We start from the raw sequence: 19,326 nt of genomic DNA, 5'->3' as shown, positions 1-19,326 counted from the left end.
GCACAGTTTGTGTCCTTCGTTGAAGTAAATTTGTAACTGTGCTCCCTTCCCATTTCCTTATTAGGTTCAGGTTGAAGGTCTCTCAGGAAATATAAAGTTTGACCAGAATGGAAAAAGAATAAACTATACAATTAACATCATGGAGCTCAAAACAAATGGGCCCCGGAAGGTAAATCATTAGTGATTTAAAGGCAGTTCTCTCTGTGTGAGAAGGTGAGTTAGCTAACCCATCCCTTCATCATCCAAAGAGTCCTGAAGATGTGTATTCACATTGAGCTTCACAACTTCCGGAACCAGACATATTTTTAAATGTGTGTTGTTGTTTTTTTTCTATTTCAAATCTATTCACTTCTGGTAAGTAATACTGAAAAGTAATCTTTAAATAGAACTGTTATACTTTTCTTTTAGACCATGGTGGAAAAAAGAATTTGCTGAGAAGAAAAAGAACTATTGCTGAAAGTTCACGGTTCAGAAGACAAAACATAACCACTACTGTTCAATATATATTATTTTACTTTTATGACCAAAATGCCACTCTTTGGATTTTACTTATATTTCTATATGATCACTCCCAAACAAATGATCCTTGGCAAATAAGACAAATGAACATAAAAAGACAAACTGCTTTTAAGAATAGTTTGTTCTATAGTCCCTTTCTGTTCCTATTAGATTCACATATATCAAGGACACATCAGTGTTTAGAAGAAGCCTAGTTAATAGAGGATAACTTCAGATTCAGGCATGGATTAGAAAATAATTAAATGCTTTGCTAATAAAAAAAAAAGTCATTTATCCATTTGCCTACCTTCTGTAACCGTTTTCAGATTGGATACTGGAGTGAAGTGGACAAAATGGTTGTTACCCTTACTGAGCTACCTTCTGGAAACGACACCTCTGGGCTTGAGAATAAGACTGTTGTTGTCACTACAATTTTGGTAATTAGCTACATAATCCTATGTTATACTTTATTTTTCTTATGAAAAGTAGTGCCAAATAGAATTGCTGATTATATTTTAGGGCAATTACTATCATAGTGTTGCTTTTGCAATGTTTCAATCATTCATTGAGTATTTACTCTTGCAGAAGGACTACACAAGCACTAACTAAAGCATGAAGCTACCTCTTAGCTTTACAGATAACTCATAACTTGGTGCATACCCCAGATTTGACAACCGGGTAAAATCTTAAAGAGCATGCCTTGTATTTGCTCAGGCGCTTTACTTTTCCATTTCCATACCATTGTGGGTATATTTTGTCTTTACATTTCTTACAAGTTTTCATAATGTTGCCAACCTCTCTTTCTTCATAATAAAAGATGAAGTCCTTAAAGGCAAGACTGATCTCCCTTCTTTTTAACTCCAAGTCTCAACACGGTAGTTGGCAATAGCCTGTGCTAAATAAATGTGCATCGAATGCCTGAGATAAAATTGACTGGATCTTGAACATTGAGGTTTGGGGTAGATGGAAAGGAGATTAGATCACCATGGCAACTGTTGGTGAAATGAAATAGAGGAAATGGGGTTCACTAATAGTACATAATTTTGTGATCAAACTATTTTATTTTATTTTGCTAAGCCATGATGTGGGATTTTGTGGGAATCATTAGCCTAACAATATTGAGGAGAAAATATAGAAAGGCTAACAAGGATTTGGATAAAAACATTGGCTGGCATGTAGAAATATCTTAATAAGTCTAAGCTACACATTTGCAGATTTTTGCCTTAATCATGCCATTGAGAGGAACCATCTCACGGAGACCCCATGTATCCTTGGTGCCACTTTTCAGAGGAAAATTTGGGGCTATGTTGAATCATATTTTTCATGCTTCCTATTTCCTATGTTTGCAAGGAGAGGCTACTAGCTACCCTTGTAGTATCATTCTAGGATATTTTATCTCATAGGTGAAGCAAGACCTAAAACGTGAGAGGGTAGAATCAGAACTTCACCATGGAGATGGTCTTTGCAGCCTATATGTCACTGGCCATGCTTGAACCCTATGCTTGAAGTAGCGGTGAATTAGGGTTTTTGGTGAATGGTGGTTCTTGGGGTTGGCATAGCCTTAACATAGAGTAAGAGTGTGGTTGATCCAGAGTTGAATTAAACAGCTGTGGAGCAGAATTCTTCCTTTCTAAACCCCAGGAATTACAGACAAGACAAGGGGGCATGCCAACAGTTTGTGCTTTTGAGTCTCTTGTTTACTTTGGTAGGGCCAGATACAAGCCATGCTATTGAAATGTAATGATAGATATTTGAGGACTTTTTTCAGAAGGATTATGCTTAATCTTTTCTTTTATACTAGAGGCCCAATGCACGAAATTCATGCAAGGGGCTTGGCCCTCGCAGCCCCGGCTGCCTCGTGGCCCTGCCCCCCCTTGCCCACTGGTCGTTCTGAAAGGTTGTTCCACAGTCCAGTCTAATTAGCATATTAGCTCTTTATTATAAAGGATTCTGCAATGTCTCTGGCTAAGGGGTAATTATTAAACTAGAAAATTTGTTTCAGAGAGTAAATAACAAAGCTATTTTAATCAACTAAAGCACTGTCTTTCCATATAGGAATCTCCATATGTTATGATGAAGAAAAATCATGAAATGCTTGATGGCAATGAGCGCTATGAGGGCTACTGTGTTGACTTGGCTGCAGAAATCGCCAAACATTGTGGGTTCAAGTACAAGCTGACAATTGTTGGGGATGGCAAGTATGGGGCCAGGGATGCAGACACGAAAATTTGGAATGGGATGGTTGGAGAACTTGTCTATGGGGTAAGTATAGCTCTTCTCATAAAAAGTGATTCCATTTGAACTGTTGTTGACAGAATGCCTCCCTCCTTGCAAAGTACCTTTGTCTGAGGTTGTTGGTTTCCCACTTTAAGTATGTTATCTTATGTCCTTGTGAACATTTGAAGATTAAAGATGAAGTACGAAGAAAACGTGCAGATTAAGTGAGACAGGCATCTGTCTTGAAGCATCTGGGCCATATGCTGTGCAATGGTGGCAAAGGCACAGATGCAGTGTAAAGATGGAATTAGCATAATCAAGCCAGATGGGTGTACTACGTATTTATCAAAAGGAGGGTTATCTGTGGAACCAGTTGCTTTTTTTGTTTATTCGTTACTGGGAATCTACCAGGGAAATAGTTATGGCCAAGTCCTTGATTTCCTTTCCTTCCCTTTTGATCAAATAATAGAACCATGATTCCTTTCTGACCATGACTCTAGGTACTATTACTTTCCTTTGTTTCCCTTACAGAAAGCTGATATTGCAATTGCTCCATTAACTATTACCCTTGTGAGAGAAGAGGTGATTGACTTCTCAAAGCCCTTTATGAGCCTCGGGATCTCTATCATGATCAAGAAGCCTCAGAAGTCCAAACCAGGAGTGTTTTCATTTCTTGATCCTTTAGCCTATGAAATCTGGATGTGCATTGTTTTTGCCTACATTGGGGTCAGTGTAGTTTTATTCCTGGTCAGCAGATTTAGCCCCTACGAGTGGCACACTGAGGAGTTTGAAGATGGAAGAGAAACACAAAGTAGTGAATCAACTAATGAATTTGGGATTTTTAATAGTCTCTGGTTTTCCTTGGGTGCCTTTATGCAGCAAGGATGCGATATTTCGCCAAGGTTGGTTACTCACCTGCTTCAACTTTGTGCATTTTAGGTCTCATGCAGGCATTCATGGTGTTTATAAATTCACTCGAAAGAAATTAACAGCTGCCGACTACCTGTCCAAGCAGTTTAAGACTCAAGGGCAGATATTTAAAATCGGCATAAGCCTGTGAAATATTTGAGCAATGTTCTTTGAATGTTGACCTTATATTTCCCTGGTGAAATTATACACACCATGGAGAGGCTGTAAAATGCATAAGGTTCCTATCATTCCATGCCTTCTTGGAGGGGTACCGTGTTTTTGCTGCATATTCTCATTTTACAGTCATCTGTGTGTTGATCCACAGACCTGTATATGGGAAGATGGGCAATATTACATATAAACTACAAAAGCAAGAGCTTCTTTACAAAACTTCATTGGCACACATCCCATCTCTTTTATTTTCCCATCACAAGCTCATCAAAAGAGTGTGGAAAAGATGATAAAATTTGCTTCTTTTAAGGTTAGGTTGCTGAATTTAAAGGACATTATAATAACATTTTAAAAATATTTAGGAACACATGGTTGGGTAATAATTGAATGGCAATATATACATCATGGAAGAAATTCGTGTATACACCTCTCTTCACATTATGATATGTTAATTCCTACTCTAGAATGCCTAAATATGATGGGTATATCACAAAACATATATTGCTTTTGTTCATGTTATATACATGGAATAAGAATGACAGACATATTTTGCTCTTCTGAAGAACAAACCATACCATTTCTAGTGTGCTTGCTTTCATATTTAAAGCCTAAATGATTTCTGTTGGTATATTTTAAATTGGGTTTGATTACCCTCCTTTGATTCTATGGGATATTTTAATAACTAGAGAAGAGGGTGACTTTTCTAATACTATTTCATTATGTTAATTTTTTGGCACTTTGGGGGGAAATAAGTGATTAACTTAAAAAATATATGAGAAGCTAAAAAATTTGTATGCTTTGCAATTTTTATTTTATACTCCACCTAGTGAGATAAAGAAAATATAATGTACCCAGAAATAATCAATCACTTTTCTGATAGGTCAAATTTTTATGAAATATATTGTTCTAAACAATCTTAATCTAATCATATTTCCTATGGCTAGTCTGTAGAAGTACATTAAATTAGTAACATGCCAATGGTATTTTTAGTGGCATATATATATATATATATATATATATATATATATATATATATATGCCATTTCTGATGCTCTCTGACAAGATATATAGGACTCATAGTTATAACTTTATACTTAGTTTTAATTCTATATCTGATGTAAGATGAAGACATAAAGAGAAGTTTCTAATAATGAATTAGAAAAAATACCAAATTTAGATCTCAGAGAACACTCTAGTCCAAAAATAACAAAATGATTCATTTTTGGTAAGAAGGCTACTGAAGCATAATATTACCCTATTCCTGAGACATAAGGCAATGATCTTAGAGTGATATAAACTATGCTCTGCCTTATGAGTTAGGAGGGAGAAGTGTAGGGAGATTATTATGGAGTAGGATATGTTGACCTGGCTTCCCATAGATGGACCCTGCTCCATGTCCATCATGGCTCTGAAGGAGGTTGTTTTGGTGTCCAGTCCTCATCGAGGAGCAGAAAACATATTTACACTTGGGAGCTGGAGCACAGGGCACATCTAACAATCCATGTTATTCCAGGGCCCACCATGACATATGGATAGCTTCTAATTTTCAACAAGCCTGCTTCCTAAAACATGATTTTTTTGTGCACTGTTGATTTTATTACAAGTTCATATGTCATAATTTTTATTTTCTGGTAAGATATATTTTAGATAGTATATTTTTTTCCTGGTTTTTAATTGATTTCTTTTTGCTACAAAAATATATGGGCAAATTCACTTATTAAAGATTTTCAGCATATATATATCATCTTATGTTAAATGTGCTTTTAAAAATTGAATATATTACATAATATTGGCAAATTTAGTGACTTTTAATGAACCAAATTATCTTTATTTAAAATGCAGTGATCATTACTTACTCTAGTTTAGAAAAGAATAGAGCAGCTTAACATCTAAAATCATCATCATCATAATGCATGAAATGCACAGATCACTTTAGAGATGCTCTTTAAATATTTTAAAAGATATTTATTATTTCCTTCCAAGTAACATCTGATATAGAACTATATTATTAATATTAATGCAACATTTAAATTTTAATCTGGAATGATTTATTGGATTGAATTGGTCACTTGCCTGAAATCAAGTTTGGAATATGTTAACTATAATTTTCTGAAGACTAGAACCACAGAAATCATGAGAGCAAAATGCTCAGAAATTGGCTTTTTATTTTCCTGTTTCTCTTCCCCTACCCTATCTCTAAAGGTTCAAATGAATAAACATACGTATTGCCATTTAAAAATATTAGAAAAAAGAAATGTTACATTATGTGCATTTATTGGTTCTTTTAGTACAGATGATGAGAGGTTAAATTTTTGTATTTAATTAGAAAAACTGTTTTTGTCTGTTACCATAAAACATAAAATTGAATTTGCCCTCTGCATAAAATTTTTCAGGAACTCTTTCAAAAACATTAATTGATCCTTTGAAAACACTAACAAGTAAATAATAAAATGCTCAAGAATTTCTGTTTGAATGATGTATAAGTCCAATAAGTTCTTTATTTTGTACACTTTAAATAAATTAGCATATTTAATATCATTAAATAGGGTTTAATCACTTAATTATAGAACAACTTATGTCTCTATCTTATGTCTATTTTACAACTGGAAGAGAATGATTTTTAAATATGATTCTCAAATATATTGCAAATTAACATGCAATGCATAGTGTTAAAAGCAATTACTATGTAATTGGTTTTGTTTAAGGGGTTTGAGCAGTAAGGTACAGAATCTGCCCTCTTAAATACAGGGTACAGGCCATATAATTATACCTCCCATTATGTGGAAGAAACAGTGAACATTTTGAGAGTAGTTATGTCTACATAAGGGTTTCCCAAATTTAAAATATATTTAATATCCTTTCAGAATATAAATGAGTAGTGTTTAACTTTTCATCCTGTCATATTTATTTATTTATTTTTAAAATCCTCACCCAAGGATATTTTTCCATTGATTTTTAGAGAGAATGAAGGAGAGAGGGAAAGACAGAGAGAAATATCGATGTGAGAGAAACACATAGATTGTTTGCCTCCTGCAGGAGCCCGACCAGGGCCCAGGCCGGGGAGGTGCCTGCAACCGAGGTACATGTTCTTGACCAGAATCAAACAGGACGCTTCAGTCCACAAGCCAATGCTCTATCCACTGAGCCAAACTGGTCAGGGCTATTTAATTCTTTGCATCTCTTAAAGACTGTGATAAAGGCTCTTAATTGCATTCTTTTTGTTTTCACTGCTTGCTCCCTCTCTCCTTTTTTTATTTTAGCAACAACTGTGTTTTATCTTAAAAAAAATATTAGTTTTAAATGAGCTCCCCCTCTTTTCCCTGACTGCTTAAGTAGTTTATTCTACAAATATTATCCACTAATTTGATATAGTATCTGTGAGTCATCAGAAAATATATTTCTTACTGTTAATTGTAGAAAGTTTGATTTAGGTCATAAATTGCCAAATTTTTGTGATTTACATTTTTAGAAGTATTTCCTCTTCACTGTAGCAAATCAAAATTTTAGACACAGCAGTTAGCAAAGAAAGTTATATTTGTTAATATTATTTAAATGCCTTTATATGTAGAATCCCACCAAGTTTTTTTAAAATAGCATTGTACACATTTACTTCTGTATGTACATGTATATGTATTTATCTATCTAGGGTTTAAAGTTAATTATTGAGAATCTATTATGCTTTTAAAAAGTATTTTATGTAAGAATTTATGGCCATTAGGATTTTATATCTTGGCAAAATTTTGTGTCTAATTTCTTGTCCTTGAGCTTTCTTTTCTTAAGCAGGAGCCACAGAGGAACAGGGTGATAACTGTCCATGCCATGAAACATCTAATTTTTATTCATTTAGAATTATATTTTGTTTCATACATTTGTTTGTAGCTAACATTTCTTTTTTCATCTACTATCCTATTCTGCATCTAAAACCCACATGTTGGCACAAACAAAAAAACTAATGAAATTCTGGATCTTTTTTTTTTTTTTTTTTTTGAGGGGTTTGGAGCTTCATTGGCTGAATCAAAGGGAGGGTTTTTCCAGTGTTTAAAGCTATATCTATGATGCATACTCTTATTTTTAACATTTGGTTGTTTATCAACATTGTTCTGAATATTGCTGGTGATCTTAGATTGTGTTGTTCATGTTTGCTTATGCTCTGAGTGGATAAAGTAGAATGAGCATTGAATGGATTATGTGCACATTTCTTGAATTGCTTTGTTAGGAGATGTCATACCACAAACAATCTGGGCGTGATAGCTATGAAAGAATCTGAAAGTTTTTGTTTCTGGGTACCTCACCAAATCTGGTTAATCTGTATTCCTTGTCCAGAATGTTTAATGATTTCCAGTTTCATTAAGGTGCAGATATATTGAAAAGTAAAAATTATGTCCCTGTAAGTTAATATTTGCATAATACTGCTAACTTGTTTTTTTTAGGTCATTCATTTCACTTTACAAATCCATTTCATACTTGTTATTAGATCCCTCTCTGGGCGCATTGTTGGAGGTGTGTGGTGGTTCTTTACCCTGATCATAATCTCCTCCTACACGGCTAACTTAGCTGCCTTCCTGACTGTAGAGAGGATGGTGTCTCCCATCGAAAGTGCCGAGGATCTTTCTAAGCAAACAGAAATTGCTTATGGAACATTAGACTCTGGATCCACTAAAGAGTTTTTCAGGGTAAGAGATTCTGCTTTGTACCTTCTGCTTTTGTTCTTAAAGTTTAACCTATTTCCACGTTGTCCCTCTTTGCCTTCTCTCAAGGTCTATACGAAGGTGCTATGTGCAAGTAAACGCCACCTCTGTCTCTAACTCCATTTCCATTCTTTTTGTTATTGAATTTATTGGGTGACATTGGTTAATAAAATGATATAGGTTTCAGGTGTACACTTCCACAAGGCATCATCTGTATGTTGTATTGTGTGTTTACCACCCCAAGTCCAGTCTCCTTCCATCCTATTTCCATTCTTGGCTTTGTCCCTATTCCCCTCCTTACCCTATTCCTATACTTAGCTCTTCCTCTATCTGTTTTCTGATTCCTCACTTATTTGGATAAAAACAATATTGCAATGAAATATTAGTTTTATAAAGTTTGATTGCAATTTTGGAACAAAATTGAAGCAAAGTACAGTTAAGTATAGATTGGTATTATTTTTAAAACAAAATGGTGGTTTTTTTGTTTGATTTTAAGTATGACTATCATTTATTGTACATAGTTTACAGTTGAAAACTCACTTTCAAATCAGTTATGCTAATTTTATGTCAGAAAACAGATTATGTTTTAATGTGAAAATTCTGAATTTTCTGTCAAACTCTCCAGAAAAAGGCTAACAAAGGCCTTCAGCTTTTTAAAATGCACAGTGTAATTATAATGTATTTTACCTTTAAAAAAATCAGTGGCCTTATGATCTCAGTTTATAGGACAAACCCAATAACCTGATGTTGGTATAATTTTATTTTATTGTACTATTATCTCTATATATGAACTCCATCTATTAAAATGTTTAAATACAGCTGATAAACTTAGGTCTAAAGCCAATATATATGACATATGATGATCTCTGGTAATCCACAAATACCTTTGAATGTATCTGAGTTTATTTGAGTGAGAGCTAGGCCATTTTACTTGAGAATTAGGGTTAAAGAATTCCATTTTCAGTTGAAGCAGATTATAATTTGAAGACTATCTCACCCTACATTGGCATCTGGTCTCTTTTTCCAAATAACTTGAAGTTAGGAGAAATAGTGGTTGGAGGCAGTCACAGCTGATAACAGATAATAACCTGGAATTTGTTGGACTTAGAAGCTTAATGCTTTCATTAGGCACTGCAATTTAAATGCAGAAGTGTGGTCAATCTATCAGCAGCTACTTTAATGCAGTTCTACATATGAATGTTGTAATACAGGTTTACTACTAATGACAATTTACTCTCACTTTCAACCATATATGTAATGTGTTTAAATATACTATTAATATAACATAGTGCTCTAACTTGATCATAATAATCTATTGAACTAAATTAGAATATTGCATGATTCTTAATTAGCAGTGTATTTTGAAGCATTTTTTGTTATTTGCATCCCAAGAGGATGCAAAAATATTACATATTTTACTAGTATTCTTCCTTCTTGAAATACATGAGATCTATGAATGAAGAAGTTGTACTGTTATTTAATTAAAACTATCTTAAACGTTTCCAGATATTCACTTCTAGGTGAGTATACCTATTTTGAGAGCTACTGTCATTAGCTTGTTTGGACAACAATAGAACCAACTACTCTCAACTATGGCACATTCAAGTTCCCAGAGCCTTTCAGTATACCTTAACTCAGTCAATCATAGAAACATGCCATAATTACCAAGATGCCAAGATATGCAAATTCCCTAGTAAACAAGATGAAAAGGCTAGATGACTGTGGGCAAAAGAGTGCTGCTACTCTTTTATTCTTGTATTTCAGTGTACTAATTCCATAAAAACCATGATATATATATATATATATATATATATATATATATATATATATATATATATATATATTTTTTTTTCCAGATAAATTTGAATATTTGTCCAAATTCAGATAGCTCTTCAGTGTGCAGAGGCCTCTTACTCCTAAAGGGTTCTTTTCATTTAGTATTTTTCCTTGAAGAGGACGTTCCCTGAATTTATTCTGCTGCTCCATGCTCTGTTTTGTTTGCTTATATAATGCTAGAGAATTATAATGGTAGAAATTCAAGAAGGGTTTTGCTGATCCTGCCAACATACCTTCAAAAGGAACTGTCAAATCAGCTGTGGTGAGGTCTCAGTGCATAGACCATTGCAGCCAGCTTTCCCTTGTCTAGAGAAAGAAGGATATGGGCTCAAAAGTACCCTAAAACCACACTATTCATTCTGTTTGTACCAATAAAGGGAAGCTAACATAACAGCACACATCACCAAAGTGAATAGGAGCTTGCCATGTTAAGACCTCCACTGAAAATATATAACGTAGTTGTGATTTGAAAAATGATCTACACAAAAGGTTTGTTTCTTGAAGTTGGATTAAATAAAACAGTGCTGCTAAATTCTGATTAATTTTGTTAACTTTATTAATGTTTGATAATTGGGTACCATGATGATAATAGCAAGGACAATATTAATTTTGTTTTTGACTTCCAAGAATATTTTCTATGAATCTGTGGCTTTCCAATCATATCCATCATGGCTCATACCTTTCCACATAGAGTTTCTTGTATAAGTATATGAAGAATTTAAAACAGAGTCTCTTTGGAAAAAATAACTTCTCTTTATAGATGCTATTTAAACTAAGATAAAGCTAATTAATTCATAGACATTATAAAAGCAAAATATAATTGATGTTTTATTAATATTTTCCCCTGAAGTCCTAAGGTATATATTTGGCTTTTGGACTGAATGAAAGGACTCAGGTGAAATTTTCCATAATATACATCTGATCATATATATGCTGTACTCTATAAGAGTCACAATTACTGAAGATTTACAATAAATACTTTTTTAATTTTTTTTAAAAAATTGTGAGCTATAACACAAAAAAAAGTGCATGAAATATAAATGTGCAGATTTATACACTCAGGCCAACAAATTGACCACTCTCAGCACTGTTTAATAGAAACATAATAAGAGCCACATGCATAATTTAAACTATTCTACCAGCCTCTGAAACTATGCTTTTAAAGGCAGCTATCTTTTCTCAACTTCCTCTCTGCCCAAATTTCTAAGCTTCTAGTGGAGAGTGTTGCAAAGGAAATTTACCTTGCATCTATTCCTAAAAATAACATTCACCACATATCTTGGGTCGTCCTCTCTCTTAACTGTCCTTTAGTGCTAGTCATGTTTAAGGCTCCTGTAAGATGGATTCAAGACAGGGTAAAAGCTGGCAGATTATCATGGTGGCCAATCTGCCAGGGAAGGAGATATTGATGGAGTGGGCTGAAGCCAGACTCAAGACACCTATTGTATTTGTCCTCTGGCCATCTGTTATGCTTACTTTCAGACCAAAGACAGCTAATTACATGTAGAAGAAAAAACTCTCACCATTTTTACCATCTGCTAATATTTAAAGTTCTAACAGTTATCTTATGTTCCTAATATGGCTTATTTTGGCTTGATTGATAGCTGTACCCTTCTTATACTGTTTATGACTAGGATTTTATTATTTATTTTATTTACAATTTTATACTATCACAGAGTTTATCAAGCCAATTTCTGTACTTACCACAGCAAGAGCTTTGGAGTTAGCCTTTGGAGAAATTGATTTGAGAAGTTGGGTAATTGGCTAATTAAAGATATATAAATAGCAAAGTAATGAAAAAAATAATTTTAAGACAATTTAGAGATTAAATGGCCAGTTTTAAAACAGAATTCTAAACTTTTAGTGTTTTGTCTCGATGTTAACTGATGTTTCCTAAAAGCATATTTTTTTGGGGGGGGGTGGGGGGTGGAGGTGAAAGCACCTTCTTTCAAATTATAAGATGGTTATTTCATCTTGTTTATAGAGATCTATCTCTTTGGCCCGTATGTGATGTCAATTACTCAATTTAAGCCTAAAGTATTTTCAGATTTCAGTTAAATAATATAACAAACTGTTATATTAATATTAATTTAGTAGATTCAGTGAGTGTGCATTAGTTTTAGAATTCCAATTTAAGTTTTAAAATTTTAACCTTAAAAAGTATATATCCCATCAGTGGTAATCAGTAGAAAAACATGAACGATACTCTCTTTGTTCTGTTAGAGAGTGTAAGTGAAAGGCAATCTTGTAACCATCAAGAGATGTGAGGAAAAAGACCCTGTATCTTTATCTTCCAGGGTTTTCTGCTATGGAACTCATATACATCCTTGTACGGAGTGAATGATAAAGCCTGACTCACTTTGGAGCTGCTGACTGTCCCTAATTATAGAGTGCCACTGTAGCATACCTATAATTAAGAAAGAATTAGGCTTTCAATTATGAACCACTATTTTTAGACTTTCACATTTTGATAATCCCTTCTCTCAATAAAAGAGGACAGATCTTAGATGAGTCTGAGTAGAAAATAATTTCAGAGGACCTGTATGCTTTGTGTTCCTATAGAAACATAGATTTCAAGGATAGCAAATTACTTCTATTTATAAGCCCATCATTGGCCTGTCACTCTAGAAAGCCCAATTATTATCCTCCTGAAGAAAGTGCTTCTCCACGCCTCTCCTAAATCCCCACACTGCAGTCACTTACTTCCTCTGGTTCCCTTCTCTGGGAGGATGAGGGACAGCGTGGAGCCTCTGAATAAGCGAGCCCCATTATCTGTGCTGACTTTGGAAGGAAGCAATTCTAAATCATTGTCAGAATTTAATAAAGGTACCCCCCTTCTTATTAAATGAAGTTAATTATTCCATTCTCTGAAGATAAGTGCGGTCTCATAATAATCCATGAAACTATACTGTTGTTACCCAGCATCAGAGATTTTTTCTCAGAGTTCACGAACAGTATAAATGACAGATAAATAGTATTAATGCAGATGTTCTGAAATGAAAGGAATAGTTTGAAATTTTTCTTATATATATGATTTATGATCATACATATATATTATATAATCAAAATTACCAAATAATTATAATAGTTTAGATTACATTTTTAAAGGTAGCAACCTTTTTTCAACTCCCTCTGTGGCATTAGATATACCTATTTATATTTACATATAAAAGCACTGACATAATTATAAGTAAAAATGAGGCATTATATAACAGCTTCCCTATAGAACTACATTAAATGCTATTTCACTAAAGTTACATTTTGTTCCATTTACCACTTGTGTCCAGTAATAATACAGGATGCTTTCTTTACTGATAGTCTATTGAATGGATTTTTACTCATTTATGATAGTTCTCCATACTTATTTCATTATTTCTGGTATAGCTAATGATTTCTTTGTCATAGTTTCCTATATCACATATTTCCATGTGGGAAGAAATATGTGTATATACTTCTAGTTTTATATATGTGGTTAAATGTATATATACTTCTAGATTCCTATATATGAATACACATGTACATACATTTTATATCTTCCAAATATTTTGGAAATAGTGTACAGTCACATATATATGTACGCACATATGTATGTATATATGTTAGTAATACCAGAATAGACTCTTTATGGACCTTTCACTCAAGCTTAACCACTTAAATGACTTCTAAAATATTAGGTATTAAATAAATGCAGAATGTGAATAAATTAGAAAAAATAACACATTATAGAAGTGTTGTGAGTCACTCATGCATGGTTAGTCATATCTATTACAGCTTTTTCTTCCTTAGTTTTTGGGAGCTTGATTATTGCATAACAATCTGCATCGCCCAAGGCTTCTCTAGATGATCCAGGACACATTGAAATCACTTCCTCGCTGGTTGGCAGTTTTCCTTGCTCTGACATTTTAATTTTTCTCACCTTCCACAAAACATCTGAGGACAGGACTGAATTCTTAAAGACTTTAAAGAGACATCCTGCCTAAGTTGCCTGGGGAAAGCCTGCGTTCTGTCAGTTCTGCTAAATGTAGCCGGTTTACCAGTGCAGGAAAGGTCAACATTTTAGAAGACTTTGCCAATGTCTCCTTTCAAATTAGTATTCAGTTTACGGACCTTGCTGTGCATTCAGTAGTTCCCAGATTCATAGGAATATAAATAAATGTATGAGAGACTATATTGAATAATGTTTTCTGTGATCAGAGTGCTATGGGAGGAACAAGAAAGGGTATGTGTACTTGCTGAATCATGATCATGGTGCAAAGGGTCACCCCTCCCCAGGGTAAATATGTTAAATTGGTCTTTCTCTTCTTCCCAAGGCCATGCTAAGCAAATGTCAGTGCGCTTTCCACCCAGTCACTTCATTTAGAGACCACCCTTGCAAAACAGAGGGGAGGTGTGAACTCGAAGTATCCCCTGGATGCATCATTTGACTCTAATCGGATTACAGGAAGCTTTCCAGTATTGTCCATGTTAAAGAGATAATGTCCCTTTTCACACTATCATCAGATCATGAGGACAGTTATTCTAGCAGAAAGGTCAAACAATGGAGAAATAATTTGCGATTAGTCTCTCATCCCCAAACTCTACTTAAACTCCTGTTCAGATTCCTCAGAGAAGATGAATTCCTATATAAACCTCTACCGGTGCTTCAGATGAGACGTAGTGTTCAATTCACTCTATTTTTGTGTTTATGTAAGAGAATCATTTCTGCTCGCTCTATTGGGTGTCTCACACTAGTTACCATGGTAATAAACACAGTCCCAGAGCTCTGCAGAGAAGAGCAATAGAATTGCGCAATCATTTAAATATACTGGAATTAAAATCTGAACTATAAATATTATTGGTAAAGTTTTGAGAATTCTTTAGATGATATCTGAAGGTAAACTTGATACTAAAGTAATTGACAGTTCACATTTCCATCACATATGCTCCCGATCATATTGAGTGATCATCAAAAACAAGTTGCTAGTAAAGGTGGCTGCTTATTTTCATATAGAAACGAGCTTGTAGGAATAACATGGCAATTGGCAATGCCAAATAATGTGTCAGGGTCCTGAAAAATTATGTTTAAGATTTCCTTTAAAGAAGAAAGAGCCAGGGGGAGATGTCAGCAAGATGTTGAAATAGAAAGACCCAGACTCTCCTTCCCCACAAAGAGACTGACTCAAAAACAAGTCACTGACCAGTTCTTGCTTTTTAAATTTATCTTCATTGTTGAAAGTATAACAGATGTCCCGTTTGTTTTCCCCATTGACCATCTCCACCCCACACCTGTGCCCCACCCAGGCCTTCACCTCAGACTATGCATATAAATTCTTTGGTTAATCTCTCTCCACCCACCCACCCCCACCTTCCCTCTGAGATTCATCAGTCTGTTCCATGCTTCTATGTCTCTGGCCAGTTTTCTTTGTGAGAAATCCATCTAAGAGGCTCCTACAGACAAAGCCCGTGTGACACCAGCCATGTCCAACTGGGTAGAGAATTCATGACACTCACTCACCACAGTTCCATCCCCAGTGCAGTGCAGAGCAATTGGGAGAAATCACCCAGCTCTTGGCTTCTCCCTAGGGAGAGAAGGTACAAAAATACATAGAAATTCCAATTATACGTTAAGCTTTAAAACATCTCCAGCTTAATGTGTAATTGGCATTTCCATATGTTTTCGTACCCTTTCCCCCTAGGGAGAAGCATATATATATATATATGCATAACCTATGGACAGAGAATAGGGTGCTGAAGGCATGGGGCAGAAGAGGTGGGGCGGGCTGGAGGGGATCAATGGGTGCAAATGGGGGACATATGTAATACTTTCAACAATAAAGAATTATTGTTAAAAAATAAAAACATCTCATACCCTAAAAATAATTTGTATATTGGAATATAAATACAGTACTATGTTTTCTTGATATATAGGGTGTTCCCCAAAAATGTATACACACTTTCCCAGCTAATAGCTGTAGATTCTATTACATTTTGAAAATGAAATGTATTTTAATAAACACTGCCTTTATAGTATATATACATTTTATACATTTTATATTTATAGTATGTATACCCTGTACATTTCCTTAGTGTAGCAATGAAAGCTGCTGGAATGGGGACACGATGGATCTTCTATTCCTTTATAAATAACCTAAATCAAATACTTTCCAAGTATTTTGAAGAGATAATGTTTAATTTCAAAATCCTCATTAACTAGAGTGTTTTGTGTTTTTTTAACTGGAAGAATCCCATTAAAGCACAATCTCTTTCAGTACTGGACAAAGGCATTGAAGTCCATTCGGCTCTTATATTAACTAACAGAATTCTATTCTTATCTTCAAGGTTCTATTCACCAGTGTCAGAGGAATAGTTATTCCTATTTTTGTAAAGTTAATCTCTCCATCTGGGCCTTTGACATCTCTTTCTAATTATCTGAGATGTTGCTCTAAAACTTACACTTTAATATCTCTAGCTTTTCATCTCCATGGACTCTAGCCTTAATTCTGGCTTCAATTTTGCCTCAAGTTTGAAATATCCTCATGACAGCATTCTCCTTTATCTTCTCGTTCTCTTGTTCCTTTCCCTTAGTGGACAAGTTTATAAATTTGTTTACTAGAGCCTTCTTTTTTTCATTCTGGCCACTTTTTCCTTTATTCTTTCAAATCGGATCTCCCTTATAAGTCTCTGTGAAAAATGCCTTTCTAGAAGGGTCCCTTAATGCCCTTATGGCCAAATTGAAATGTTGTGTATTTTCAAGCTTGGTAAGATCTGTGTTGCATTTAATATCATTCTGTAAAAATATTTTGATTCTTTTTCCTCTCTTAGTTCATGACTCTAATGCTTTTTTATATTTTCTTAGTTCTCTAAGCATTCTGTTCTTTCCTTCTCTGACATTTTAACTACTGTCTAGACTGCATAGTAGGGCTACATGCTTTTCTCCTACTACAACTCATTTTGTAATAGATTTAAAAAATAAGTTTATAATATTTTACATTTGAAGACCATTCACATTTAATATATATAGCTGTGCGAACTACTGAAGTGAATCTTTAAACGTCAATTATTTTAGCATCATTTAAAGAGAGGTTGACAATTCGGGGATGCTGAAGAGTTCTAATGAGCCTCACATATTGATTCCCTTGATTCATTTTGACTATATGTTGTTTATTACATCCAAATAAAAAGATGTATAACAGATACACTCTACTGGGGGGAGAACCTGACTATTAAGAGTCAAAATTCCAGTGTATATTAGTGAATTGCTAACATTCTTATTTCCAATAAGTGACGATAGTGCAGAAACTTACAAGAATGTTTGTAGGGATTATAGATTTGTAAACCCCAAAGAATAATGTGACATGTGGAATTATTTTTGGTCTGCCAACTCCAGTGGTTGGCAGGGACAGTTTGAGTGTCTGCTGACATCCATAATGAAAAAATGGGCCATGCTAGCGTTCCACAAGGAGGATAACAAATCAGCCAAAAGGATGAAATCCTAAAGGAAGGACAATCATCTTTTGTCTTAAATACAAATTTTTATGTCAACCAAATGGACTAGAAAATAGAGATTATTAATTCACACTATGACACCCTAATCTTTATATTTAGGAGGCTTTTGGTCAAGTTCTTTCAATCACAGAGTTACCTTCATCTTACTGGTTATACTACCTCAGACATTATAATATTTCTAGAAAAAGGGGAGGTTTTCGTGAAAAGTAGATTTATTCATGTTTGAAATGAAATTAGAGATTAGCACAAGGAGAGCACAGTTCTAAAAATAAATTTTATGAAGACACTCATGATATAGAATCATGTTTGGCATTTGGAAATCTCTATATTGTTTGGATCTCATCTGTATTTGGAAATCATTTAGAATTCCCATTCTTGCAAAAAAAATAGTCTTGCTGACATTATGAGAAGGTATACTGATATTTATTAGAATTCAGTGAGTAAATATGTATTTTTTAAATTAACCATATAAAAATTAATAACCTAAGTGGTGAAAAATATCTGGAATTAAGTACCAGCATCTCCTACTAATCCATGATTAAGTGTGTTTCATAAGAATAATAACAATTTCCTTTTCAATGTCATTTCCCCCCCGCCCAAAGATAAAAAGGCTTATTTAGCCGGTAGAAAAATTAATGCCTACATTACTGTATATGAGGAAGAACTAAAACTAAATTAAAATGACTATTGGCTTCTTTCATAGAAAAGGAATCTATCTTTTTTTAAGATATAATTATATCAGACATGGTTAGTGTATTTGGAACAGTCCCACAACAATGCTTAACAATAGAATTTTAAAATTCTACACTGTTATTTGTTGTTATATATTAGTCAAATTGATGTGCCTATTAATAGTCTCAGACTATGGAAAGGGATTTAAATAGTCATATTCAGAGTCTTACTCCTTAGGAAATACAGGAAGTCAACAGGGTTGTCCTGACCAAGCTATCATTCATCTTCTCTTATCAAGACATTACTTATATCCTCATCAGAATGTGATGGAACATGCCATCCTGAGGAAATTAACTTGATCATGCTTCCTGAAAGAAGGAATAGTTGTCTTTGATTTAACATGTAAATAAAAATTGCAGTCTTGGCTATCTGTAGTTGGGTCCTAGTGGAGGTTTCACACTATAGACCTGCTTTCACAGCAGAGAGGAAGTCTGATTGAGTCGTAATGATGGTCCCAATCTTGTTATTTCAAGAAGGGGCATTGTTTAGAAATAGAAATGTTTAAGAATGGTCTAGTCCAGTGATGGCGAACCTTTTGAGCTTGTCACGTCAGCATTTTGAAAAACCCTAACTTAACTCTGGTGCCATGTCACATATAGAAATTTTTTGATATTTGCAACCATAGTAAAACAAAGACTTATATTTTTGATATTTATTTTATATATTTAAATGCCACTTAATAAAGAAAAATCAACCAAAAAAATGAGTTCGCGTGTCACCTCTGACTCGTGTGTCATAGGTTTGCCATCACTGGTCTAGATAAATTACTAGATGATCAAATTATTACTGA

The 19,326-nt window shown here is 34.2% G+C and overlaps 1 protein-coding gene across 4 annotated transcripts in view; it reads left to right on the top strand.

The window, feature by feature from the left end:
* The window catches only part of GRIA2 (glutamate ionotropic receptor AMPA type subunit 2), a 118,503-nt gene that overhangs the window by 93,693 nt on the left and 5,484 nt on the right, over window positions 1-19,326 (top strand). For all 4 annotated transcript variants that reach the window (XM_036315023.1, XM_036315024.1, XM_036315021.1 and 1 more), the window contains 5 exons: window positions 65-169; window positions 825-935; window positions 2,554-2,760; window positions 3,247-3,617; window positions 8,270-8,468. In XM_036315023.1, the coding sequence (XP_036170916.1) occupies window positions 65-169; window positions 825-935; window positions 2,554-2,760; window positions 3,247-3,617; window positions 8,270-8,468 (993 nt within the window). The remainder of the gene's footprint in view (window positions 1-64; window positions 170-824; window positions 936-2,553; window positions 2,761-3,246; window positions 3,618-8,269; window positions 8,469-19,326) is intronic.

The sequence above is a fragment of the Myotis myotis genome, unplaced genomic scaffold, assembly GCF_014108235.1.
Source record: "Myotis myotis isolate mMyoMyo1 unplaced genomic scaffold, mMyoMyo1.p scaffold_m19_p_6, whole genome shotgun sequence".
NCBI classification, from domain to species: domain Eukaryota; kingdom Metazoa; phylum Chordata; class Mammalia; order Chiroptera; family Vespertilionidae; genus Myotis; species Myotis myotis.
The sequence above is the reverse complement of the archived record's forward strand: the minus strand, read 5'-3'. Positions and strand labels throughout refer to the sequence as shown.